Source organism: Myotis nattereri (genome assembly GCF_964212035.1).
Source record: "Myotis nattereri genome assembly, chromosome: 3".
NCBI classification, from domain to species: Eukaryota; Metazoa; Chordata; class Mammalia; order Chiroptera; family Vespertilionidae; genus Myotis; species Myotis nattereri.
The window spans coordinates 58,295,812-58,323,149 of NC_138077.1; the positions used below are offsets into that span (position 1 = coordinate 58,295,812).

At 41.7% G+C, this 27,338-nt stretch overlaps 1 protein-coding gene and 1 pseudogene across 3 annotated transcripts in view; one reads left to right on the forward strand and one right to left on the reverse strand.

Moving 5' to 3' along the window:
- KPNA1 (karyopherin subunit alpha 1) overlaps positions 1-22,373 on the forward strand; it is an 86,602-nt gene extending 64,229 nt beyond the window's left edge. For both annotated transcript variants that reach the window (XM_081086400.1, XM_081086401.1), the window contains 4 exons: positions 9,701-9,826; positions 12,474-12,601; positions 19,231-19,409; positions 20,639-22,373. In XM_081086400.1, coding sequence (XP_080942526.1) covers positions 9,701-9,826; positions 12,474-12,601; positions 19,231-19,409; positions 20,639-20,826 — 621 coding nt within the window. In that variant the 3' untranslated portion in view covers positions 20,827-22,373. The remainder of the gene's footprint in view (positions 1-9,700; positions 9,827-12,473; positions 12,602-19,230; positions 19,410-20,638) is intronic.
- On the reverse strand, positions 8,216-8,418 carry LOC308516640 (large ribosomal subunit protein eL39-like; annotated as a pseudogene). The gene is made up of 2 exons: positions 8,312-8,418; positions 8,216-8,264 (listed from the first exon to the last, which is right to left on the reverse strand). The product of its transcript is annotated as a large ribosomal subunit protein eL39-like (transcript).
- Positions 22,374-27,338: the final 4,965 nt, after the last annotated feature.

Genomic DNA, 27,338 nt, shown 5'->3' on the forward strand with positions numbered 1-27,338 from the left:
GGCCCTCTGTTGTCCTTCGATGGTGTTTAAGATAATTTAAAATCTGGCAGCTGTATCGCAGGGCTGGAGTGGCTCAGTGGTTGAATGTTGACCCATGAACCAGGAGATCTCCAGTTCAATTCCTATTAAGGGCACATGCCTGGGTTGCTGGCTAGATTCCTGGTGGGAGGCATGCAGGAGGCAGCCAATCGATGTTTCTTCTCTCATCAATGTTTCTGTCTCTATCCCTTACTCTCTCTCTAAAATCAATAATAAAAACATATTTAAAAATAAAATCTGGTAACTATATAATGGAATGCTATGCAACAGAAGGAAGGGGCTTTTAATCATTGATATAGAAAGCTCTCCAGGTTACTATAATAATAAAAGCATAATATGCTAAGTAGACCAGATGACCTTCTGGATAAAGTCACAGCAGCAGGTGCCGAGGCAGAGGCAGCCACAACTGGGGCCAGGGGCCAGGCCCCTTGCACGAATTTTGTGCATCGGGCCTCTAGTATTGTTTATAAAGAAAAACAAGGGGGCTGTGGAGCACTGGCAGTGCCTCAGTGCCAAGGGAGTGGCTTGTTAGCCAAGCTGCTGGCTCAGGATACAGCTCAAGCCTCCTGTCCTGGCCCCCGATCCAGAGGCCTTGAGGAGAAGGGGAAGCAAATTCTTAAGGAAATAGATCAGTATTATTAGAAGTCTAAATGGGAGACAGGCAGAATCCAGAAGAGGAACATGCTGCACTGCATTCAGAGAGCCCTGACTCAAGAAGATCTAGATCAGTGGTTCTCAACCTTCGGGCCCTTTAAATACAGTTCCTCATGCTGTGACCCAACCATAAAATTATTTTCGTTGCTACTTCATAACTAATTTCCTACTGTTATGAATCGTAATGTAAATATCTGATATGCAGGATGGTCTTAGGTGACCCCTGTGAAAGGGTTGTTCGACCGCCAAAGGGGTTGCGACCCACAGGTTGAGAACTGCTGATCTAGATTATGAGTCAGATGGTAGAATGGTGGAGAACTGGACCAGGCAGGTGGGCAGTCACATGGAACCCTTTGAGGCATACCAAAAGGTCAGTGACTCCACTGGCTACAGTGGCAAAGCCAGCCAGGATAAGTACAAGAATGAGACAGTCACACAGGCAGAAAAGTTCAATAATAAGAGGTCCTGGCAGCAGGACAACAATGTGAATCAGGAGAATGCAGCTAATAATCATGACCATGTTGACATCACCTCAAGAATTCCCAAGGAGAATGGAAAGGAGGCTTTCAAGTATATTGTCTGTACTTTGTGTATTTGTAACTGTTTCAGTGTATTTGCTAAGTTTCTATGTTCCCATTCCCACATCAAATTTTATATACTCTTGCTGTGTTTTTTTTTTTTAGCTATGACCACACTCAGCTCTGAGCCTTAACACATGCTTTCTTCCTTCTGCATGGAATATATCTCTACCCCCCATTCCTGCTTTGATCACTACCTCACATGTATCCACACTCTGCCCTGTCTTCTCATCTTCAGGTCTTGTTATGACACAACACTGTTTTCTCTGAGAAGCCTTGTTTGCTGTCATACTCTTAAGTTACTGCTCCTTCTTTTGTTTCATCCATCATGGCACTTATCACACTGTATTATAAGTAACTAGAGGCCCGGTGCACGAAATTCGTGCACTGGGGGTGGGGGGGGGGGAATCCCTCAGCCCGGCCTGTGCCTCTCACAGTCTGGGACCCCTTGCTCCTTACCACCCGCCTGCTCGCTGCTCCCTACCACTCGGCTCACTGCTCCTCAGTGCTGCACCGGAGGTTCCTGCCACCTCCGCTGCACTCACCAGCCATGAGCCCGGCTTCTGGATGAGCAGCACTCCCCCTGAGGGAACTCATTGTACCTCCAGGCCCTGGTTGGTGTGAATCAGTAGTTAGAGTGTCCTCCCACGCACCAAAGGGTCATGAGTTCGATTCCAGGTGAGGGCACATACACAGGTTGTGGGTTGCTTGGGCAACTGATCAATGTTTCTCTTTCTCTTTCCCTCTCCCTTCTTCTCTCTCTAGAATCAATGAGAAGAACATATCCTTAGAGGAGGACTTAAAAAGAAAAAAAAAAATGCTGGTTTGGTTCAGTGGATAGTGCTTCTGCAGGCAGACTGAAGGGTACCAGGTTGGATTCCAATCGAAGGCATATACCTGGGTTGCCGGCTTAATCCAGGGCCCTGGTTGGGGATTCAGCAAGAGACAACCATTTGATGTCTCTCATATTAGTTTCTGTCTTTCTCCCTCCCTTCCACTCTCTGTAAAAAAAAAAAATAAACAAAAAAAAAATCAATGCAAAAATGTCCTCAGGTGAGGATTAACCAAAACAAACAAACAAACAAACAGCCATTCCCAGTGTGATTATTGAAAGAGCATATGAAGTATTTGTTGAACGAATGGGAAGGGATGAGACTTTGCTTTCTAACTGTTTTAGCAACTCTGCAAGCCAGAGGGTTTATTTTTATTTTTTTAAATATATTTTATTGACTTTTACAGAGAGGAGGGTAGAGGGATAGAGAGTGAGAAACATCGATGAGAGAGAAACATCGATCAGCTGCCTCCTGCACACCCCCTACTGGGGATGTGCCCGCAACAATGGTATATGCCCTTGACCAGAATTGAACCTGGGACCGCTCAGTCCACAGGCCGATGCTCTATCCACTGAGCCAAACTGGTTAGGGCCAGAGGGTTTATTTTTTATTTTCATTTTTATTGATTGATTATTTTAGAGAGAGGAAGGGAGCGAGAGAAACATCTGTGTGTTGTTCCACTTACTATGCTCTCTTTGGTTGCTTCTTGTCTGTGCCCTGACCAGGGATCCAACCTGCAACTTTGCTGTATCAGGAGGAGGTTCTAACCCACTGCTCAGGGTGCTGCCTGTCAGGGCCCCTCAACAAAATCCCTCTGGTGTGCCCTGACCCCTGCTGTGGGTCGGAGCTCCTCTGCCACAGCAAAGGTTTGGGTTCCATTCTGTCAGGTTTTGGGTTTGATTCCTGGTCCAGGCTGACTGCTGCTCAGCAAGTGACCGAGGACCATTAAAGTCCATGTGCTCTAGTCATTCGGCGGGGACCGGGGGTTCCATGGCTGACTTGGCCGACTCTGATCCCTGCTACCCCCAGTCCTCCATCCAGGGCGACTTCAACTATAAAAGCTATGTGGCCTCCAGGTAGGTCGCCCTCTCCATGGCTCACCAGGCTTGGTTTCTGCGCAGTTGCCCTGGGAGGTGGATTTCCGGGTTCCCAGGGAGAGCGCCCTCCGATCCACACTCCCAGGGAGAGCCGGTTGGGGGCTGAGTGGTTGCTGACCTCTGCAGTCGCCCCACCAGCCCCGATCTCCCCTGCCTGTTGCCCCGCCCCTCACTTCCTGATCTCAGATCAGGGGACCACAGGCACCTCAGTACCCAGTCCCCTGGGTGCCGCCATGCCTGCGGCCCAGCCCCTCCCTTCACGATTGCAGATCAGATGACCGCAGGCAGGCTGCACCCTGGGCCTGCACCCGGTGCTCAGGGTGCTGCCATGCCTGCTGCCCCACCCCTCCCTTCATGATCACATATCCAGGGGCCACAGGCACCGGATGCCCTGGGTGCCGCCATGCTTGTGGCCCCACCCCTCCCTTCAGGATAGCAGATCAGAGGGCTGCAGGCAGGCTGCACCCTGGGCCCACACCCGGTACCCAGGATGCTGCCATGCCTTCTGCCCCACCCCTCCCTTTTCCATTGCAGATCTGGGGGCTGCAGGGGCTGCACTGGATGCCCTGGGTGCCGTCATGCCTGTGGCCCCGCCCCTCCCTTCAGGATAGCAGATCAGAGGGCTGCAGGCAGGCTGCACCCTGGGCCTGCACCCGGTGCCCTGGATGCTGCCATGCCTGCTGCTCCACCCCTCCCTTCTCCATTGCAGATCCGAGGGCTGCAGGCACGGATGCCCTGGGTGCCGCTGTGCCTGTGGCCCCGCCCCTCCCTTCGCAATTGCAGATCAGACGGCCACAGGCAGGCTGCACTCTGGGCCTGCACCCGGTGCCCAGGGTGCTGCCGTACCTGCTGCCAAGCCCCTCCCTTCGTGATTGCATATCCGGGGCCGCCTCTCCCTTCAAAATCACAGATCAGGGGACTGCAGGCTCAGGGGCACCCGGTGCTGGGGTGCCGCTGTGCCTGGGGCCCTGCCCCTTTTTTCGACATCGCAGATCAGGGGGATGCAGGCCAGTCGGCACCCCTGGCCCCAGTGGTCCTACACCCCGGCTCTCTCTTCCTCCGATCACCATGGCAATCAACGGCACCCCTGCCGGGGGTGTTGCCTGGCAGGCTGGACTTTCTGATGGCGATCACTGGCTGGGGGGCGGGCAAAGGCAGCCCAGCGGGCTGCCTTTGCCCGCCCCCCAGCTCTTGCCTGCCACCATTCTTCCGTCTTTCCCCTTTTGCCTCCCATCATTGCGCCTATGTATGCAAATTAGCCGCCATCTTTGTTGGCGGTTAACCGCCATCTTGGCTGGCAGTTAATTTGCATATCGCCCTGATTAGCCAATGGGAAGGGTAGCGGTCGTACGCTAATTACCATGTTTCTCTTTTATTAGATAGGATTACCACTGTATTATAGCTGTTTAATCACTGATTGTAAGCTTCTAGAGGGGAATCTGTGTCAATCTTGTTCATTTTTATGTGTTTTTTTTTTAATTAAATCTTTATTCAGATTATTACATTTGTTCCTCTTTTTTCCCCACATAACTCCCCTCCTCCCAGTTCCCACCCCACCCTCCGCCCTCACTCCCCACCCTCTGTCCTCATCCATAGGTGCACGATTTTTGTCCAGTCTCTTCCCGCATCTCCCACACCCCTTTCCCCCCTCCAAGAATAGTCAGTCCATTCCCTTTCTATGTCCCTGATTCTATTATGATCACCAGATTATTTGTTCACTTGATTCTTAGATTCACTTGTTGATAGATGCATGTTTGTTGTTCATAATTTGTATCTTTACCTTTTTCTTCCTCTTCCTCTTCTTAAAGGATACCTTTCAGCATTTCATATGATACTTGTTTGGTGGTGATGAACTCCTTTAGCTTTTCCTTATCTGTGAAGCTCTTTATCTGACCTTCAGTTCTGAACGATAGCTTTGCTGGATAAATTAATCTTGGTTGTAGGTTCTTGGTATTCATCACTTTGAATATTTCTTGCCATTCCCTTCTGGCCTGCAACGTTTCTGTTGAGAAATCAGCTGACAGTCGAATGGGTACTCCCTTGTAGTTAACTGAGTTTCTTTCTCTTGATGCTTTTAGGATTTTCTCTTTGTCTTTTGCTCTTGGCATTTTAATTATGATGTGTCTTGGTGTGGTCCTCTTTGGATTCCTTTTGTTTGGGGTTCTCCGCGCTTCTTGGACCTGTAAGTCCATTTCTTTCACCAGGTGGGGGAAGTTTTCTGTCATTATTTCTTCAAATAGGTTTTCAATATCTTGCTCTCTCTCATCTTCTGGCACCCCTATAATTCTGATGTTGGTACGCTTGAAGCTGTCCCAGAGGCTCCTTACACTATCTTAGTATTTTCGGATTCTTTTTTCATTTTTCTTTTCCAGTTGGGTGTTTTTTGCTTCTTCGCATTTCAAATCTTTGACTTGATTCTTGCGCTCCTCTGGTCTGCTGTTGGGTGTCTGTACAATATTCTTTATTTCAGTCAGTGTATGCTTAATTTCTAGTTGGTTCTTTATCACAATATCGAGGGTCTCATTAGATTTCTTGAGGATCTCACTACATTTATCGGCGGTCTCACCAGTCTTTTCGAGGGCCTTACTAAGTTTATCGGCAGCTTCTAGACAGTTCTTGAGAGACCTTAAAAGTGTGGTTTTGAGCTCTTTATCTTCCATTTCTGACATTTGCGTCTCCGCATTTTTTTATCTTTTCTTGGTGCACCCCCTAGTGGTCTTTATGCGCAGTCTTGTTATAGTTAAGCCTTGATTGTTGTCGGCAATACCGGGGGTGATTTGACCTCCAGGCTAACTGGCTATGAGAGTCTGCTATGTCTGCAGTGGGAGAGCTTCTGTGCTGGATCTCTAGGGCGGTGCTAATCTAGCGTTTGCCTGAGGCTATCCGGCAAATGGCTCTGCGCAGGACTTGGGCAGGGCGGGTCCCCGGGGATCTACCGGGCGGGCCGGAGAGAGCAGTTATGGCGGCTCTCAGTCCTGTCCCTAGGGGCTCTGCCTCACAGAGTCCCAGCAACCGCTGCAAAGCTCGGAGAGAAAGCTGCCTTCGAGTTCCTACCGAAGCCAGACAGTCCCGCTTCTCCCGTTTGAGTCTGGGTCCCTAGAGACTCGCCCGGATCTGGAGCTCAGAGTCTGAAACTCCCTCCGCCGCCAGCCTGCTCCGCGCGCACTCCAAACCTGAGTATTTTGCTTCAGCACTGTGCCTCCTCTGAGTTTGGGTATGATATTCTCTTCCCTCCTAGTTGTAGAATTTCCACTCAGCCAGCCTTCCTGTGGTTCTGGATGATGTCTTTTCCGTCTTTTAGGTGTACCCTTGAATTGGTTGTTCGAGGCAGCAATCTCCAGCGTTAACCTATGCCGCCATCTTGGTTTCTCTCTTGTTCGATTTCTGATCAAGGGCACATACCTGGGTAACAAGTTCAATCCCCAAACCTGGTCAGGGCGTGTATGGGAGGCAGCCAACCTGTGAGTCTTTCACATTGATGTATTCTAATAGTTCCTGACACAGTGTGTAGGAACTAAAAAAAATATTTATTGAATGAAGTTCTGAATCTATACATCTAATTCTGACTTTCTCTTAAGTTTCAGTCCCATATATCCAGTAGCCTGTTAGATATTTCTGCTTGCATGTCTCACATTTGTCTCTTACAATTTATGTTCTTTTCCCACGAAGCATATTCCAAATCTTGAATTTTTCCATTGCAATTAAAGATACAACAATTAAAGATACAACTCTTCATCCACACTTGAAACTTTGCAGTCATATTTGATGTCTCTATATCTCTCAGACTTTGTATAGTAAGTCACCAGGTCTTGTTGATTCTTACTGTTATCTGATTCATGTCTTATCTTAGTGTTGCCAGATCCACGTCCTATCATCTTATTTTGGTTTCCTTTTTTTTTTTTTACATAAAGGTTGTTGCTATACCCACCTGATTCATCTTCCTACTCTCCCAAGCATTTATCCCCCTCAGTTTATTCTAATAACAGCTTAACCTTTCTTAAAATAACCTTGTTCACATTATTTATTTTCCTCTTAGAAACAAGCTTCACCCTAGCTGGGTGGCTCAGGGGATAGAGCGTCAGCCTGCGGACTGAAGGGTCCCAGGTTTGATTCTGGTCAAGGGCACATGCCTGGGTTGTGGGCTCGATCCCCAGGAGGGAACATGCAGGAGGCAGCCAATCAGTGATTTTCTCTCATCATTGATGTTTCTATCTCTCTTTCTTCCTCTCTGAAATCAACAAAGATATATTTTTAAAAAAATAAACTACAGGGAAACTTAAAAAAAAACCAACAAGCTCCCTTAATGCCTATGACAGTGGTCAGCAAACTGCAGCTCGCAAGCCACAAAATACCGACTTCTGCGCATGGGCCATGAAGTTTCAATCGCACTGTATGTGCGCGCCCGCATGTGGTATTTTGTGGAAGAGCCACACTCAAGGGGCCAAAGAGCCGCATGTGGCTTGCGAGCCGTAGTTAGCCGACCACTGGACTATGAGATAAAGAACTTTGAAAGACTTTAAGGAATTTGTACTTCAGAATTTTAGTCTCATTTTTCTTTTTGACCTGTTAATTTTGGTCTATTTTCTTATTTTGGTACTTGTGGTAGCCGATCTCAGCATTTTCTCATTTTTTTAATATGTTTTTATTGATTTCAGAGAGAGGGAGATAGAAACATCAATGATGAGAATCATCGATTGGCTGCCCTCTGCATACCCCCTACTGGGGATCAAGCCTGCAACCCAGCCATGTGCCTGACTGGGAATCAAAACTGACCTGGTTCCTGGGTCAGCGTGCATTTTCTCAGTTTCTTTTTTTTTAAAGGTCTCACACATTTATTATTGAACCAGCCGACTACTGCAGAAATAAAAAAGTCAGCAGAAAAAATCATGAGTCCATTAACTTTTCAATTAAAATGCCCCAACTGTCCAGACAGTAGCGATCTTTTCAATCATTTAAAGATGTAGGAAACCTGGATACAGCATAAATATGTGAGTCATCTCTCATGTGTGATTCCTCATAGACCCAGTTTGGTTCTTCTCCAATGTCTCTTCTTCGAGTTGTACCTCATTTTACACTTGATCTTAGCCAAAAGGCCGAGAAGCGATTGTACCTCATTTTATTACCAGTTTTCATCTGAATCCATTGGGGAATGGGCCAGTTGTGCTTTTATTTCTTGGCCAGGAACTTCTTGAACCTGAAAGTCTTGTCAGAAGACATGGTGAAGAAGAAGCTAACGCATTCACCTCGACGGTGGAGAAATAGCTCATTTTCTCATTTTTAACCTACCTTTGGGGGTCCTTTCTCTGCTTTTGAAATCTTACCCCTACTCCCTATGAAGTCTTTCTCTGACAACTCTTCCCCAAGTCTTATGTTTAACTTCAGATGTGTTTATTTTACAGATCACGTATTTTGATGTTTTAAAAGTTGCTTTGTGACATCTTTTATACTGTTATTTAGAAAGGTTGTATTTGTTTAAAGTTTTTTATTTTTTTGAGCTACATTCATTTAACAGGCAAAAAAAAGACTTCCTTTTAATTTGCATTTCTGTCATTTCTTGTGAGATAATTTTCTATTAAAATTTTAGTTTCTCACCAATTTACATATTAAAGATAGCAACCCTCTTATCTGTTGCATTTTCCTATTTTTTCATTGTTTTTATGCTTGAAAAGTCCTTCACTATCCCAAACCAGCTATTTACTGAGATTTTCTTCTGTTTTATGATTTCTCTTTTATATTCATTAAACCAGCTGCAAAATTTATTTGTATAACTAGGGTTAAGAACTGATTTTTAAAAAAATATTTTCAACTCCTTTATTCTAGTACCAGCTATTAAATAAGACCACCAGTTATTGTGGGAGGAAAGGATTAACTTTATTATGTACTTAATTCTTTATAAATATCTGCATTTGCTTTTGGACTTGTTATCCATTCTGTTGTTCAGTAGTTGATTCTTGAGCCAGCCACCTATTATTTTAATCATGACAACTTTATGATTTTAGTTTTGGTAGAGTAGCTCTCCTTCATTTCTTACCTCCCTCACCCTTGTAAGCTGTTTGGTAGCTGGGGACATACTCTTTTTATCTTTGTATCTTATAGTGCTTCATTAAGTATGTATTGGTTCATTGACTACCAATTAGAGGGTTATCAGAGGACTTAAAATTCTGAGACCACTTTTTAATTTTTGGCTGCTTGATACAGTACCCATTCAAAGGCATTTTAATATGCTGTAGGGATAGGAAAGTAACTAAGACATTATTATATCTTACTAAGTATGGTTTTAGTAGTTGACAATGTGTACAATGAAACTGCTTTGATGATGTTAGAAACTAATTCTTACTAGCAGTGAATACTTTTTTACATATATAAAGTTATTTGTTTCTAAAATTTCAAGGGGAGACATTAAGTTATTTCTTTGCCTTTTTCCTAAAAGTTTTTGAGTTAAAGATTTACTTATATTTGTTTGCATCTGTAAGTAAAATTTTCAAACTTCTCATTTTAGGTAATTTTGAATTGCTCCGCTCTGCAGAGTTTATTGCATTTGCTGAGTAGCCCAAAGGAATCTATCAAAAAGGAAGCATGTTGGACAATATCTAATATCACAGCAGGAAATAGGGCCCAGATCCAGGTAATTTCAATACATAGCATCTGTATTTTTTTGCATATTTTTATGGATAAATAAGATTTTTTTTTCTGTCAGTCTTTAAAGTATATATTTTTTCTATTGCCTTGGAGGCTACTTACTGCCAACATTGCTCTCTTATTTGGTCAGTCTGCATCTTACTTTTTTAAAAACCCTACTTTGAAGAAGATAAGTCTTTTGAACTTACACTTGGGCCTTGGTATTTCCCTTTGCCTTTAATATTTGATGATTTTCCAAGATAGTGTAATAGTGTCTTGTATTCTTGCAGTTTTGTTGGACTTTATGCTAAGCAGGTTAACTTCACTCTTGCCAAGTAAAATACTTATTTTCTATTGGACTCATGCATTAGATTGCTTTAATTTTTCATGAACCTTTGGGGACCCATTTTTCTCTAGCTGGTTATCTGCCCTTTTATTCTTACACTAGGGGCCCAGTGCACGAATTTGTGCACCTTCAAAGGAACCGTGGGCTGCAATGCTGCTGTGGGCACAGGGGTGGATGTTGGCCCTCCCACTGCAGCCCCCGGTCCCCTCTCTGCTGGCAGCCCCGTTCCTGCTGCCGCTGCTCCCACACACTGAAAGAACCAGCCCAGTTCGCACCCGCTGACAGTGCAGAGCGATTGGGGCTGGCGCCAGCAGCGGTGCAAAAGGTGGATGCTGCCCTGATTGCCCCTCAGGAGCAGGCAGAGGTGGAGAAGCCCTCAGGGGCAATCAGAGCTGGCAGCAGGTGCGAGCGGCAGCTCGGGCGCTGGCTGCCAGCCCCAATTGCCGCTCAGGAACAGGGGTAGGTGGAGAAGCCCTGTGGGGCAATCGGGGCTAGCAGCTGCCACTGGCACCACTGATGGCACCAAGCAATCAGGGCTGGTGCTGAGTGGGGCCAGCAACGGCAGCAGGTGCGAGCACCGGGCAGGACCACGGCACATAGAAACAAAGAATTTTCAGTAACCACCAGAGGCTCACCCCAATGACAGTGACCGGCACCCCACCTTGGTCTGGCACCCTCGCTCACCTGCTCACCATCCTGCTGCGGCCGACACCCACCATGTTCCATGCACTCCCCCTGGTGGTCAGCACACGGCATAGTGACTGGTTGTTCTGCCGTTTGGTCTATTTGCATAGTAGGGTTTTATATATATAGATCAATGGGAGAATAACCCAAGTGGAAGATTAGCAGTGGTCCAAATGGTCCAACATAGGCCATGAGAAAGGCTGGAACAACGAGTTGAAAAACAACTTAGGAGATTTTGAGCTGAGTGGAATAGTAGAGGTCATCTAATCCAGCATTCTTGTTTATAGATGAAACTGAGACTCAGAGAAATAAAATTATTTTCTACAGGGCATCTCGAGTAAATGACAGAACCAAGATTAAGTGTCTTTCTGCTAAACTTTGCTTACTGCTCTCATTGGTGTAATAGCTAAAGTTCTCATCCAGGAAAGCATGGGTTAGGTTAATCATCCCTTAACAGAATTCTATCATGGACTGACATTGGTAGCTATTGCAGTTCTTAGCTTACATACAAGGTGATTTTAACTGCAGTTGATTGCTTGCTATGCACCAGACTGCTATGTAAAACTCGTTTTTTTTTATTAGAAAATAATATGAACCAATTTAGGTACTTGAGCTAAGGAGAAACATGAAGAAAATAATTTGAGGAAGACTACTTTAGTGTTAGGAGGGTAGGTGAGAGGGACTGGGTAAAAGTACTCTGTCCAACTAAAGGCTTTTCTGGTAATCTGGATTGAGGTGGTGGCTTGGACCAGAATGGTGGCGGTGCTAAAGGAAAGGAAAGGATGGACCTAGAGCACTTTAAATTTGAAAATGTAAAAGATGTGGTGACTGATTGAATTTAGAATAAATAAATACAAAGAGAGCCTTTGTGAATTTGACAAATTTAAAAGGAAACCTGGTATAGAGGGCAGATGATGTGCTTGAGGCGATTAGCAGATCTAAAGTAAGCTGTTGGCCATCCTGGGTTGGAGCTCCAGTGAGAAGGGAGTCACAACCAGAGTTACAACACACATGTCAGGGTGGATGCTATGAGAGAAATGAGAATAGCAGAGGAACAAAGAATTGAACTTTTATTGTGGGTGGACCAAGACAGGATAATAAAAGAGAAAACTCAGAGGTAAAACTAGATTACAAGGTCACAGACTCCAGATATCAAGTATGGCCAAAAGGTTAAGGATAATGAGGACTTAACTCCTTCCTATTTATTTTTAACAGGGGGAGGGATGCCATTAGTGAAACCACCTGAAAAGTTATAATTAGTATTATGAACACTTTTTTTAAAAGCACATGTTTTTATTGATTTTAGAGAGGGAAGAAGGGAGGGAGAGAGAAATATCGATCAGCTGCCTCAGGCATGCCTCCTACTGTGGTTTGAGCCCAAAAACCCAGGCATGTTCCTTTACTGGAAATTGAACCTAGGACTTTTTGGTGCATGGGATGATGCTCAACCAACTGAGCTACAGCAGCCAGGACATATCATGAACACTTTTATAAATTTTTGTTTATTATTTGTCAATTGCAGTTGACATTTAATATTTTATGTTAGTTTCACGTGTATACATAGTGGTTAGACATTACAAATCTTACAATTTTCCTTCCCATTTAATGTTTTCTTTATTTTCAGACTGTGATAGATGGCAACATTTTCCCAGCCCTCATTAGTATATTACAAACTGCTGAGTTTCGAACAAGGAAAGAAGCTGCTTGGGCCATCACAAATGCAACTTCTGGAGGATCAGCTGAACAGATCAAGTAAGTACTAGCCAGGTAGCATCTTATAAATTAAAGGAAAATTTTTCTCTACCATTTAAGAATGCTAATTCTAGCCTCCTGGAACATGATTCTGTTTCATAATTAGACACAAATAGATGTTTTATTCCTTATACCTTTCCCATGCCTTCTTGTAAACAAATTCTGGGATGTGAGAAGTACGGCAAAGTTGAGGTTTGAAGCAGAAATAATTATAGGGGTGGCTTCAGCACACTCTGGAGCTGCTTGGTCAGAAATATCTTGAGTAGTCTAGAAGGTTACATGTAGGCTCCTTAGAGTCCAACTTTAATAGTTAACTCTTGCTCTTTCTAGTTTAAATGGTTTAATTGGACCAGACTTGAAAGAGTGGTCTATCTTAGGGTGTAGTCCCAAATTCAGTGGAGGCAAGTGTCTCCTAAAGCACTATAGTATTCAGTAAAGAGAGAGAGAGAGATCTGTATCAGCTTGAGACTCAAATGGCCCCTTGGGTAGTAGCAGCTTATAATCTTACACGTTAAGCGCCCAGCCTGTTTTGTCTTCCGGATGGAAAGTATAGTGTCAGTCACCAGTGACTGACTGGGTGCTTAATGTGTTAACTAGAGGCCTGGTGCATGAAATTCGTGCATGGGTGGGGTCCCTAGGCCTGGTGAGTGATCAGGGCTGATCAGGTCCCCCGCCTTTCTGCCTCCTCCTTCCCCCACTCCCTCAGCACCCTGCCACCACTGCTGGTTGCCCGCCATGTTCTGCACTGTCCCCGGTGGTCAGCGCACATCATAGTGAGTGATTGAACTCCTGGTCTCCCAGTCGAACTCCTGAGGGGACAATTTGCATATTAGCCTTTTATATAGGATTAGAGGCCCGGTGCACAAAATTCATCCACAGGGGGGTGGTCCCCTCAGCCCAGCCTGTACCCTCTCCAATCCGGGACCCCTTGGGGATGTCCGACTGCCAGTTTAGGCCCAATACCAGGGATCAGGCCTAAACCAGCAGTCATACATCCCTCTCACAATCCTGAACCGCTGCTCCTAATCGCTCACCTGTCTGCCTGCCTGGTTGCCCCTAACTGCCCACCCGCCAACCTGATTGCTCCTCACTGCCTCTGCGTGCTGGCCTGATCATCCCTAACTGCCCTCCCTCCCCCCACCAGCCTGGTCGCCCCTAACTGCACCTTGCTGCCGGCCAGGTTGCCCCCAACTGCCCCTTCCCTGCTGGCCTGGTCACTCCTAACTGCCCCCCCCCCCCCCCGCCAGCCTAATCGCCCCCAACTGCCCCCTCTTCCGGCCTGGTCGCCCCCAACTGCCTCCCCTCCCCTTGCCAGCCTGGTCGCCCCATGCAGCCTGCTGTTCAGTTGTTTGGTTGTCCCTCATTAACCCCCCCCCTGCCGGCCTGGTCGTAGGCAGCCATCTTGTGAGGGTTAATTTGCATATTACCTCTTTATTGTATGGGATAGCTAGAAAAGGCATTTGTAGGGTAGGAATCATAAAAAATAATGAAATCTTACCATTTGTGACAGTATGGATGGACTTAGAGGGTGTTATATTAAGTGAAATAACTCAGGGAAAGACAAATACCATATTATTTCACTTATATGTGGAATCTAAAGAACAGACGAAACATAAATAGAGTTATAGATACAGAGAACACACTGAGGGTTGCCAGAGGATTGGGGGTTGGGGACTGGGTGAAAAAGGTGAAGGAATTGAGAAGTATAAATGGGTAGTTACAAAATTGTCATGGGAATGAGATGTAAAATACAGGACAGGGAATATAGTCAATAATATTGTAGTAACTATGCATGGTGCCAGGTGGGTACTGGAAATACTGGGGAAACACTTTGTCGAGTATATCATTGTCTAACCACTATGCTGTACACCTGAAACTAATACAAAATAATATTGAATGTAAACTGTAATTTGGAAAAAAGATGTGGACAGGAATTAATTTCTCAAAAGAATATTACATAATTAACCCTTTTCGGTCCAACCTCGAGGCTGACTCGACAGACCAGGTGCTAGGAGCAGGTCCAATGTCGAGCAATAAGAACATTAAAAAGTTCAACATTCAATCCCGTCAATTAACTTGGATCAGACTGTTTGAATTCCAAAAATAACATTAGACCACAAAGGGTTAAATGCTAAATTATGGACATTCAGTATCTCAGATAGAATAAACAAGTAGTGATGAAGGAAAAATTGAATCCTCAACTCTTAGCTTGCCTTAACTTTCTTTTTTTAAAAAAAAAATATATATATATATATATTTATTAACCTCAGAGGGGGAGGGAGGGAGAGAGAAACATCAATGATGACAGAGGATCATTGTCTGCCTCCTGCATGCCCCCTACTAGGGATTCAGCCTGCAACCAGAGCATGTGCCCTTGACTGGAATCGAGCCTGAGACCCTTCAGTCCACAGGTCAATGCTCTATCCACTGAGCCAAACCAGATAGGGCTGCCTTAACTTTCTTTATGGGGAAGATGGTTTCGGATGAGAGTTAAAGCATCAGCCCCTTCCTCATATGTAGTATTGGAGAAGCAGCTACCTCTCATATTGCTGCTTTGGCATTTTAAATGTAGGCACTGAATCAGTGCTAATTTTTATTGCTCTGTTGAAAATTTAAAAATGAAAAGGTAAAGTAATCCTAACACTTCAGAATTTGATCCAGTATGGAAGATAAGTATTTACCTGAAATAGTAAAATTATAAATAGGTTGTTAATACATGCAACAACTATTTTGGTAAAGTTCATCATGGACAAGTTATTCATCGAAGACTGAATACCATTTTGTTATAGTGCAGAAACTTAACTCTTGTTTATATAAATGAGCCTGTGGTAAAATTGATTTTATTATGTGTTGTTTCACTTAAAGTATAGAACGAATGGACAATGTTGAGGCTTTAATGTATGTACCATGATTGCAAGTATGCCACCACCAGATGGCAGTCATGTGCAATACTATAGAAATTTGGAACAGTTGATAGTCAAGTTTTATGTTCAAATTCAGATTTATAATTCTTAATGGTCTCTTTATTGTATACCAAATCTGTTTTCTTTCTCTTTTTTTTATGCCCCTGATTCTATTATAATCACCAGTTTATTCTGATCATCAGATTATTTATTCACTTGATTTTTAGATTCACTTGTTGATGGATGTGTATTTGTGGTTCATAATTTGTATCTTTACCTTTTTCTTCTTCTTCCTCTTATTAAAAGGATACCTTTCAACATTTCATATAATACTGGTTTAGTGGTGATGAATCGCTTTAGCTTTTCCTTATCTGTGAGGCTTTTTATCTGACCTTCAATTCTGAATGATAGCTTTGCTGGATAAAGTAATATTGGTTGTAGGTTCTTGGTATTCATCACTTTGAATATTTCTTGCCACTCCCTTCTGGCCTGCAAAGTTTCTGTTGAGAAATCAGCTGACAGTCGTAGGGGTACTCCCTTGTAGGTAACTGACTTTCTTTCTCTTGCTGCTTTTAAGATTCTCTCTTTGTCTTTTGCTCTTGGCATTTTAATTATGATGTGTCTTGGTGTGGTCCTCTTTGGATTCCTTTTGTTTGGGGTTCTCTGCGCTTCCTGGACTTGTAAGTCTATTTCTTTCACCAGGTAGGGGAAGTTTTCTGTCATTATTTCTTCAAATAGGTTTTCAATATCTTGCTCTCTCTCATCTTCTGGCACCCCTATAATTCGGATGTTGGTACACTTGAAGCTGTCCCAGAGGCTCCTTACACTATCTTCGTATTTTTGGATTCTTTTTTCATTTTGTTTTTCCGGTTAGGTGTGTTTTGCTTCTTTGTATTTCAAATCTTTGACTTGATTCCTGCGATCCTCTGGTCTGCTGTTGGGATTCTGTATAATATTCTTTATTTCAGTCAGTGTATGCTTAATTTCTAGTTGGTCCTTTATCACAACATCGAGGGTCTCACTAGATTTCTTGAGGGTCTCATTAAGTTTATCGGCGGTTTCTAGAAAATTCTTGAAACACCTTAAAAGTGTGGTTTTGAACTCTATATCCAGTAGTTTGCTTTCCTCCATTTCTGTCATTTGTGTCCTGTTTCTTTGTCTCCGCATATTTTATGCTTCGCTGTGTTGATAGAGTGGCTTTCTGTGCTAAGTGTCCTATAGGGCCCAGTGGCTCAGCCTCTCCAATTACCTGAGCTGGACACTCTTGGTGCACCCCCTTGTGGGCTTTGTACACAGTCTTGTTGTAGTTAAGCCTTGATTGTTGTAGGTAACACTGGGAGGAATTGACCTCCAGGCCAGTTGGCTGTGAGAATCAGTTGTGTCTACGGTGGGAGAACTTCTGTGCTGAAGACACCCTTATGGGGTAAGACTTGCTTCAGTGGGGCTTTGGTGCTCACTGAATCTGCCCCCTGAGTATGTCCCTTGTGGATCTGAGGAGTTGTAATTGGATGGTCCCACTCTGACCACTGGGTACACTGGCTCTTGGATCTAAGGAGGTGCTAATCTAGCCTCTGTCTGAGGCTACCCAACAGAAGCCAGCTGTAAAGCAATGCAAGTTGCCCTGGGCCCTTGGGCCAACTGCAGTTTGTTAAGTAATTTTCCGATTTCAAAGGGCCAGGCCTTTCCTATGCAAAAGCCTCCATGCACGGCTTGGGTGGGGCGGGGTCCCAGGGGATCAACAGGGTGGGCGGAGTGAGCAGTATGGCTGCTCTCAATCCTGCCCTCAGAGGCCCCAGCAATTGCTGCGAGCGCCTCCGAGAGAAAGCTGCCCTCAAGTTCCAACCAATGCCAGACAGTCCAGTTTCTCCCATATGAGTCTGGGTCCCCAGAGACTCGCACGGAACTGGAGCTCAGAGCTTGAGACTCCCTCCCGATTGAAAAAGACAATCGTGTCCTCAGTCGCGAACCCTCTCCACATGCACCTCCGCACTTTTGTATTTTACTTCCACTCTGCACCTCCTCTGAGTCTCGTTATGCTTTTCTCTTTCCTTCTAGTTGTAGAATTTCCACTCAGCCAGCCTTCCTGTGGTTCTGGATGATGTCTGTTCTGTCTTTTAGTTGTATTTTTGAAGTGGTTGTGCGAGGCAGCAATCTCCGGTGTTTACCTATGCTGCGATCTTGGTTTTTCCTCTCCAAATCTGTTTTCTTAATTGAAATGGTTAAACTGTACACATACATATTTTGAAAACATTTCTAAAATACTGTGGTAGCTTTCATCAGAAAGTATTCAGGGATATTTTGCTCAGTTAGAGAAGAGAATGGCTACTACCCTTTTAAAAATTTTGCATAGCTATTTATAATAATTAAGTTAGTTATCAATATTCTAGCAGTTCCTTATTAGATGAAGCGTTTTCTTAAAAAGATTATTATAAAAATATTATAGTCCAAATTATTGGAAATAACTGACTTTCTGATAAAGATATCTATGTGGCTTCTGCTCTTTCTTGTTGGGAAGACAAGATTTAGATAGTTTTCAATTATAGAAAATATCCATAATTCTATGCTAAATTAACCAATTATAAACATACCACTATGGTGGTCTTTATTTATTTATTTTAATGTATTTTTATTGATTTTAGAGAGGAAGGGAGAGGAAGAGAGAGATAGAAACATCACTGATGAGAGAGAATCATTGATCGGCTACCTTCTGCACACCCCACACTGGGGATTGGGCCCACAACCCAGGCATGTGTCCCAACCAGGAATCAAACAATGACCTCCTGGTTTATAGGTTGATGCTCAACCACTGAGCAATGTAGGTGGATCGGTTTTTGTGTGAACATAAGTTTACCTCATTGGGTAAATACCTAGGATTAAGATTGCCAGATTGTATAGAAAACTTTGTAAAAAACTGACAAGCTGTCTTTCAAAGTGGTTTATTCTAATTTGCATTCTCACCAACAAAACAAAAAAAATGAGTTTCTGTTGCTCCACATTCTTACCAGGATTTGGTATTGTCAGTGTTATGGGTTTGAGCTATATCAGTAGGTCTGTAGTATCATTGTCTTAATTTATAGACCCCTAATGATATATATAGGGTGTCTCAAAAATATGTATACACAGTTTAACAGCTGATTCTATTACGTTTTGAAAACGAAATGTATCTTAATAAGCACTGTCTTTATAATTATTCAATGTGTGTATACATTTTTTTGGGGATACCCTGTATACGAGTTGAGCATCTTTTTATATGCTTATTTGCCATTGTATATCTTTGGGGTGTATGTTCAGATCATTTGCCTATTTTTATATTGAGTTGATTTCTTATCTTTAATATTTAAGCGTTCTTTGTACAAAATAGAGTGGCCTGTTGGGCCTGTTATGCTGGCTTTTGCAGCAAGTGTGTCATATTTCAGAGGTGCAGTTACCTATAGAAACAAAACTATTGTATTTTATGAGTTGCGCATGTTCAGAGAAAAGAGAGTATTCCAGTTTCTTGGAGTCCAGTAATTGTGGAAGGAAAAAAGAACGGAACTGGCTGCTAGAGAACTGTTTCATTTATTTGTGCTTTTTGTGTGTGATAAGGTGTAGTGTATGGTTGAATGGGTGCCCTTTTTTTTTTTTTTTTTTTATCTCTGTAGTCAGGTTGAGGATGATTCTTCCACCAACCTAATAAGTTTTACTGAATTAAAAGCTTTGACTAAAGTATTCTTTTTATTACTTTAGGTACCTCGTAGAACTGGGTTGTATCAAGCCACTCTGTGATCTCCTCACAGTCATGGACTCTAAGATTGTACAGGTTGCCCTAAATGGCTTGGAAAATATCCTGAGGCTTGGAGAACAAGAAGCCAAAAGAAATGGCACTGGCATTAATCCTTACTGTGCTTTGATTGAAGAAGCTTATGGTAAGACAGAGTATTAAGCAGACGTCCTAAAATTATTTTCTTTTTCTCTTTGCTTTTCTGGCCTGTCCACATCTGTCATTAATAAACATATACAAAAATTGTTCTCTTATGAATGATAATGTTTAGTATGTAGACTTGGAAAAGAATATGTATTGTAAATAAAAGGGAAGCAAGTACCTTCAATTTAGCCAGTTTTACACTAGGCTCTTAGGATCTTCCCAATTCCCTGCTTTTCCTTGTGGGTACTCTTGCATTCTTACTAGTCCATCTGATGCTCAAGAACATCCATATCTACTGTATCTGATGCCTGACTCCTTTGCTCTTGTAAGATTGAGAGTTCTGATTTTGCATTGCACCTTCAGTTCCTGTGTTCCTAAAGAGTTTCTGACTCGAGTTTCATCTTAGAGTCACTTGGTTTCCTCATTCTTCTATTTCAGTCTTTACTGTATTCTTAATCATCAGTTTACTAATGTACTTTAACCTTTTAAGTTGCCTAAGTGATTTTAATGCATGGCAACAACTTATTTTTTAAAAACATGATTACAAAAGCTATATCTACTTAGTGTAAGGGATTTTGAAATGTATAAAAAAGAAAAATGTTCTTTAACCAGAGATCTTTCTCCACAGAGGTAACTATTGTTACTTTTTTATTTCTATATATCTTAATATGGATATATATATATGAATATGTATTTTTTTTCCATTGAGCAATGTTATTTTTTCCTTTGAGTGATGTTAATATTAAGATCAGATGGGCTTGACCTTAATAAAGGGAATGTGTTGGCTAATTGCTCTAGTCGGACTTCTAAGTTTAAGCAATAGAAATAGATTCTGACTGATTTAAGGATATTACACCTTTGCTGTAATGATATTGGATAACAGCGTCTATAGATAGAACTAGAGCCAGGAATTAATTAGGCCATAGGTACAGTCCAGCAGGAACCCTTCCGAGACTGGCCCTTGGCACTGAATGATGTGACTGTTATGGAAGTTGCTGTTTCTGGGGTCTGGCTGTTGCTTGCACATGTATTTAAGATGTCAGTTTGTAATGTGCTGGTATTCAGATGTAATCCCCAGCAATACTGTCTATGCTATTACAAAATACATATGAGCTATAAGTAAAGAAGAGAGTCTTCCGTTATCTCAAGAAAGACAACATATGGCAAAACATGGCTTCATTAGAATTTCCTATAGATAAACAACAGATTTTCCTTTATTCTTTATTCTAGGTCTGGATAAAATTGAGTTCCTACAGAGTCATGAAAACCAGGATATCTACCAGAAGGCCTTTGATCTTATTGAGCATTACTTCGGTACCGAGGATGAGGACAGCAGCATTGCACCCCAGGTTGACCTTAGCCAGCAGCAGTACATCTTCCAGCAGTGTGAGGCTCCTATGGAAGGCTTCCAGCTTTGAGGCAATACACTGCTTTCATGTTCCTGTGTCAGACCAGGCTACCTAGTCACGTCCTCTTGTGGAGCCCACAGTCCTCATGGAGCTGACTTCTCAAATGTTTTCCATAATACTGTTTGCGCTCATTTGCTTGCCTTGCGCACCTGCTCTCTTACACACATCTGGAAAACCTCTGGCTCTCTGTGGTGGAATATCCTTCTAAGGAAAGAGTAACCAGAACGGCCCACTCTTAAAGGAAAATCCCTAGGCTTTGGAGATCTGCACTTCTATAGTCTAAGAATCATGGAAATATACACATATTCATGTGGCTTTCTTATTTTGTGGCAGAAAAAAGAGGACTCCTCCTTCCCTTTTAAGTGGGAAAAAATACTGACATTAAAAAGATATGACTAAAACTTTATCTTGAGTTTCACACAACTACTTGCAACAAGGGAGATGTTTAGACCTGTTGTGTACTTCAGAGTACTTTTCATGCGTTCTTCCACAGTGAACCCTGGTGGCTTTTTCTAGCCAAATTTGCATTAATTCTTACTGAGATTGGATGGTTTTCTTTCCTCTGTTGGCGCCATTCTTCACAGATATTAAAGTTAAACCATCTGCTCTCTCACCTCCAGCCTTCAGGTGAATGTGCTTTCTAGTTGTCAGGAATGCTGAAGAACTAACACTGATTTTCTCATGTGATACTGGTTTGAAGATTTCCTTAGAGCAGAAAGCAGAGGGGCACATATTAATCTGTATGGCTATTGCTTATCTTTGGTCTTCTGTGTCTTTGGATTTGAAAGTGGTTCAGTTCTAATGCTGGGTGAAGATTGATTTAGAATCCTTAGTAATCTAAACTATATTCATTTAATAACAAAATTTAAAAAAACCCTCCAATTTTCCCAACTTAACCAGTGTGTTTAGAGGCTGTGTTTCTGCATTTAAACAGATGTTTCAGGCTTTGTGGTCCTGATAAGGTCCTCATTAAATTGTAAAGTTCACCCTAGGTGCTTTTCCCCTCTGTGACTGGCAGAGAACATGTACTTTTAAAGGTTACTTAGGGACATTTTTTTTTTTAATTAGGTGCAGCTTGATTCTAATGTATTCATGCTGCATATATGAATATATGTTCCCTTTAATGCAGCATCCTTATCTTGAACAAATACCTATCTTCTCAACATGACCTGTTTAACCCAAATAAGGGCAGTGATCTTTTTCTTATAACCTCATTATTCCCTCCCTAATCATTTCATTTCATCTCCTACTAGTTAGTATAGCCTAGTCAAGTTGCCCTCCCCCTTGTCATAAAATAAAAACAGTTTCTACCTTCTGGCTCATTTAATGATGACTGCAATCTGTACCTGCAAAAAGCGCTTCCAGTACTGTCTTCAGTGATCTACATTTGAGCTTGGACTGGAACGAAAAAATAAGTTTAATTGCCAAGAGAACTGCAACTGAACATACGACTTCTTGGTGCTAGTTGGCCATCTTGACTCAATGTTGGGACACACTCTCAGAGAAGATTTATATTTGTTAATGTGGTATTCAAAATGAATTCTGAAGGAAAAGTTGCTCATTTCTGTTTCAGAGAATACCCTTTTAATCCTCTTTAATCTTGTCCTCTTCTAGAATTCATTTTAACCCCACAGTGTAAGTATTTGGAAGTTCCCCTGATAAGCTATTTATACATCTCTGGTAAATCCTGCTGAACGTTAGGGATATTCAGAGCTTTCGTACCTCATCATGTTGTCATTTAAGCAGTCAACTTATGTGACCTGATTTAGATTTTTTAAAAATCCACTTCATTTAAAGTAGAAAGGTAACAAAAACAATGGACATTTTAGCCAAGCCTGTGACACTGTCTTCACACCTAGCTTGTAGTTGTGTCTGTGCTCTGGATGGATACGGTCTGATATTTGTCTGTCATTGATGGAGCAGCCACTGCAAAACTAGTCAACTTTCATTTATAACTGCTAATTTTTCTAGTGCTGCTTTGTGCTGAAAGGACAGTTTAGTTTACTGCACTTGACCTGTAAAAGACTTTGATTCTTTGTAATTTAGGGACAAGTTAGGTGGTTAGTTTAAAGAAAAATTTTTAGTGTTGCCTTGACTTCACATTAAAATATATCTTCTTTCAGAAGGGTAATAGAAGCACTGATTCATAGGAAAAATTTTGGGTTTTAGCTTTGACTTCTTTTGTTTGTGGCTGAGTTTTTAAAAATTGTAAATTACTGGTAACACGTCATTTCTGTAGGATGTTTAAATTATGTATCTTCTATTGGGTAATTTTAATAGTTTTCAGTTCATGTTGATAAACCAGTTTGAATGGAAAGTATATATAAAGCACACAAAGTTGTTTCTCCAAGTTAGAATAGCATACATTGGAAATTTTTGCTAGCAATTGCAGGTGTCTCAATGAATGAATTAAAACAAAGTCCACTGAACTAATGTCGTTTATTTTCTATTTAAAACAGAGAAACGTGTCTTGCTCCTGTCCTAGAAGTTTATGAGCCGTGATATATGAGCTAAATTTTTTTTAGAATAAAATGATTTTTTAAATATAAAAACTGGAATTGACTAACTGGAAAACTGAGCATAAATATGGGAACTGAGAAAGCAGCCTTGTTTTGTAATAGAAATGACATTTCAGGAGGTAACTAAGTCCTATTTTTAGTTCTCTGCCTGGCAGATTCTGTTAATTTACTTCCCATATATTAAATATACCCTATCACTAAGATGTTACTCTTTACAAAAGCATGTTAATTTTAACACAGGAAAACTCTTCTGTGGTTTTATATACTGATGAGGGAGAAAGTGGCTTGATAGTCTCTCCCCCTTTTCCTTTTCTCCTCCGAACTTTCAAAGTGTAGTCTTCGTAATGAGAACTTCGGCAGGGGGGAAAAAGCATTGAGAAGATCTGGGAATTAAAGGGACCTTATATAGCTGAAGGACCAGCAAGTAGATATGATTAGATTGGGAAATACTGGGAAAGTTAAAGATGATTGATATGAAGAATGGTGAGATTTAGGAGATGGAGTTTTCCATGGAACACATTACTTCATATTCTTGTCACGATATAGTTACCTTTGTCAGCTGTACTGATTTTTAAAACTATATTACCCTAGGATTGTTTCTTCCATCTGCCATATAAAACTTGGGTTGCTTTCATCATCACAGATATAAACATTGACAATTATCCCACAATAAATCTGAATTATTCGAGATTGTTGCTGATTTTGCTAAGAAAATAGCATATTTTATAAACCAAACTACCCCATCTAAATCATCTGTTGTACATGGCTACCCCACCACAGGCAACTTTGAATTTACTTATCTAGTGTTGAATAAACATTTTAGTTATTTAATCCCCCAATTTGGGGTTGTATTATGAAGGTATACCTTGGGTTGAAGGATTTTTCTTTTTTGCTGATTAGTTTTGTGAACATTTTTATATTAGTAAGTCATAGCTGTTTTAAGTCTTGGGGCTTTTCAAACTGGGTGGCGCAAAAAACAGATTTACAGTTGTGAGTACATGAAAGTTTATGGTATTATTAGTTACTGTATTTTCCATATGAACAACAGTAAACCTACTTTTGCCTTACCCTGTAAAGGATTAGAAAATTGTGATGTTCAGTAAAGAAAAGAGTTCCACTTTTAGAAAGGGGTATTGTTTGTTTTCCATATTTATAAGATACTAGAGGCCCAATGCACAAAATTCATGCAAGGGGCTTAGCCCTCGCAGCCCCAGCTTCATCCGAAAGGTCATCTGGACTGTTCTGCTGTTTGGTCTAATTAGCATATTAGCTCTTTATTATATAGGATATGCTACCTCCTACATTCTAAACTTTGCTCATTTGCAGTGATAGGTATAAACCTACACATGGGAGACTCAAATCTGAATTTTTTGCCATCTGAAAATAAAGCCATTTTATTGTGCGGTAAGCAGAGTATATATGTAAGGAAATATTTGGGCTACATTTTCTTATCAAAAGTTCTATATAGCCTAGCCGGCTTGGCTCCGTTGTTGAGCGTCAACCTATGAACCAGGAGGTCATAGTTCAATTCCTGGTTAGAGCATATGCCTGGGTTGCAGGCTCGATCCCCTGTGTGAGATGTGCAGTAGGTAGCCAATCCAAAAAGGATGGGCAATAATGGTACCGGACATCAGAATAATGTGTGATAAAATGCAACAAATCTTTTTTTTTTTTTAATATATTTTATTGATTTTTTACAGAGAGGAAGGGAGAGAGTTAGAAACATCGATGAGAGAGAAACATCGATCAGCTGCCTCCTGCACATCTCCTACTGGGGATATGCCCGCAACCCAGGTACATGCCCTTGACCGGAATCGAACCTGGGACCTTTCAGTCCACAGGCCGACGCTCTATCCACTGAGCCAAACCGGTTTCTGCTGCAACAAATCTTAAATGCTAATTTTAACATCAAATTGCTACTGGGAAAAAATGTATCTGGAAATTTGGGATAAGAACATTACAAGTAGCTGAAGTTCCATCCTTTCTCAACTAAGGAGAGATGAGTCCCAGTGTGTTTTCCTATAGGTCAAATAAAGATTACTATTTCAGCTTCTGTTGTTTCCCAAGTGCTTGGCTAAGGGATTTCACTTGTTTTCTTTTAATCCTCCAACTGCTCTTTGATGTGGGTAGTTGTCACTATGTTATAGATGCCAAAATCAGGGCTTACAAGGCTTAGGAGAATTTACTTTGCCCAAGGTCACAACTATTAGATACTGTTTGTCCAAAGATGGGGAAGTGTCTTGCAGGTTTTATGTCAAAGAAAGCAGTCATGGAGGTGTTCTGTGCCAGGAACTCTCAGAATTACACATGTCAGCCACAGCTGGGCCAGCTTTTTTTGTTGGACCATTCTTTCTGAATCTTCCTTAGCAGCAGCATCCTTAAACTGACTACATGAGGTATAAGTTATTTTAAGATTACATAGGTCCTCAGCCCAAACATCTTTCCCCTTCTGTGGTGCTAAAATTATGTATAATCCGACCAATAAAACAACAAATTTAAAAATAATATGCAAATGATTTTGAGTTTAGTAGCATAGTGGCTAAACTCAGAAGCATGTTTCCATTCAACAAACAAATGTAGAAGGTATTAATACAGAAGTAAGGTTTTAATACAGAAGAATCCTGCCTTAGAAAGCAGTGCCACGCATGGATGTGATTTTAACACAGCTAACTGCCTAAGGGAGAATCGTCCCAAGGAATGTCAAAAAGATCACTTTTTAATGTAGGCTGTTATGTTCAGCTTACCTCGTCTATGTCCTTTTTCAAAGTGTTCTTACACTTTGGAATGGTTCTACTAATTCTTTGTACATGGGTGAGTGCCTTGCACCTAGTAGATCTTTAATAAACACTAAATGACTGAAGGAATATGCAACTATATGATATTAGTAAAGGGCATTTGGTTACCAAAAAGTTCAAAGGAATTCCTTTTATGCTGCTATCTGAAATCAGGATTAACAACTCATAAAGCTACTGTCTTAAAATGTATTTTATATGTAGTAACCTTTCAAGAGACAATTTGATCTGAAGTTTACAAAAGTAAATGTAGCAGAGATTTGTTATATAAAAACAACCTATGCCTTCTGAGAGAAGTTAATGGTATATTTTACAGGATAGCTAATTATAAAATCAACCCCATGTGTTTATGTATACTAAAAATAGCTCTCCAGTCTTTTCTGGCATAGTCTAGGGTTAAAACTTTTGTCCAATTATATCAAATTGATGTGGAAATTGATGGTTACCCTTCACCCGTGGTCGGCAAACTGTGGCTCGCAAGCCACATGCAGCTCTTTGGCCCCTTGAGTGTGGCTCTTCGTAAGCCTTAGGAGTACCCTAATTAAGTTAATAACAATGTACCTACCTATATAGTTTAAGTTTAAAAAACTTGGCTCTCAAAAGAAATTTCAATCGTCGTACTGTTGATATTTGGCTGTTGACTAATGAGTTTGCCGACCGACCACTGCCCTACACTATTAAATAGGGATTTTTTATTGTTACATATTATATGTATTGCTGCAGGGGAACATTATCCATTCCTCCAATTTAAGTGACAGATCAGAAACAGAAAGATGGTATGTTTCTTCATCCCATGATTGCTTCTCTACTATTTTTGAGAGATTCCACTGACCAGGTGTTTTGTTTTTCTGAAAACAAAACAAAACCTTAAAATATAGCCTTAACTCCTGCAGACTACACTATCATCTATAGTACAAAATTGTTGGGTTTACAAGTTTATTGTAGTCAGCTTAGATGATTGTTTTCCCTATTTCATTTGCCATTTTGAAAGAGCCTTGTTTGAGAAAAAAATAAGTGGTCATTTCTGTGATACTGAATGTTCTGCAAAGAATAAAATTACTCTTAAATTCCTTTTTCTTTCCCACTTACCCTAAGGAAGCCAAAGGAGTCCAGCAGGTGGGTGTCCACAATGTGGTTCACTTCCTTACCAAAACCACTTGGGTCCAGCATTATTTAGAGTGATGGGGAGGGAGAAAATAGAAATTCAGAA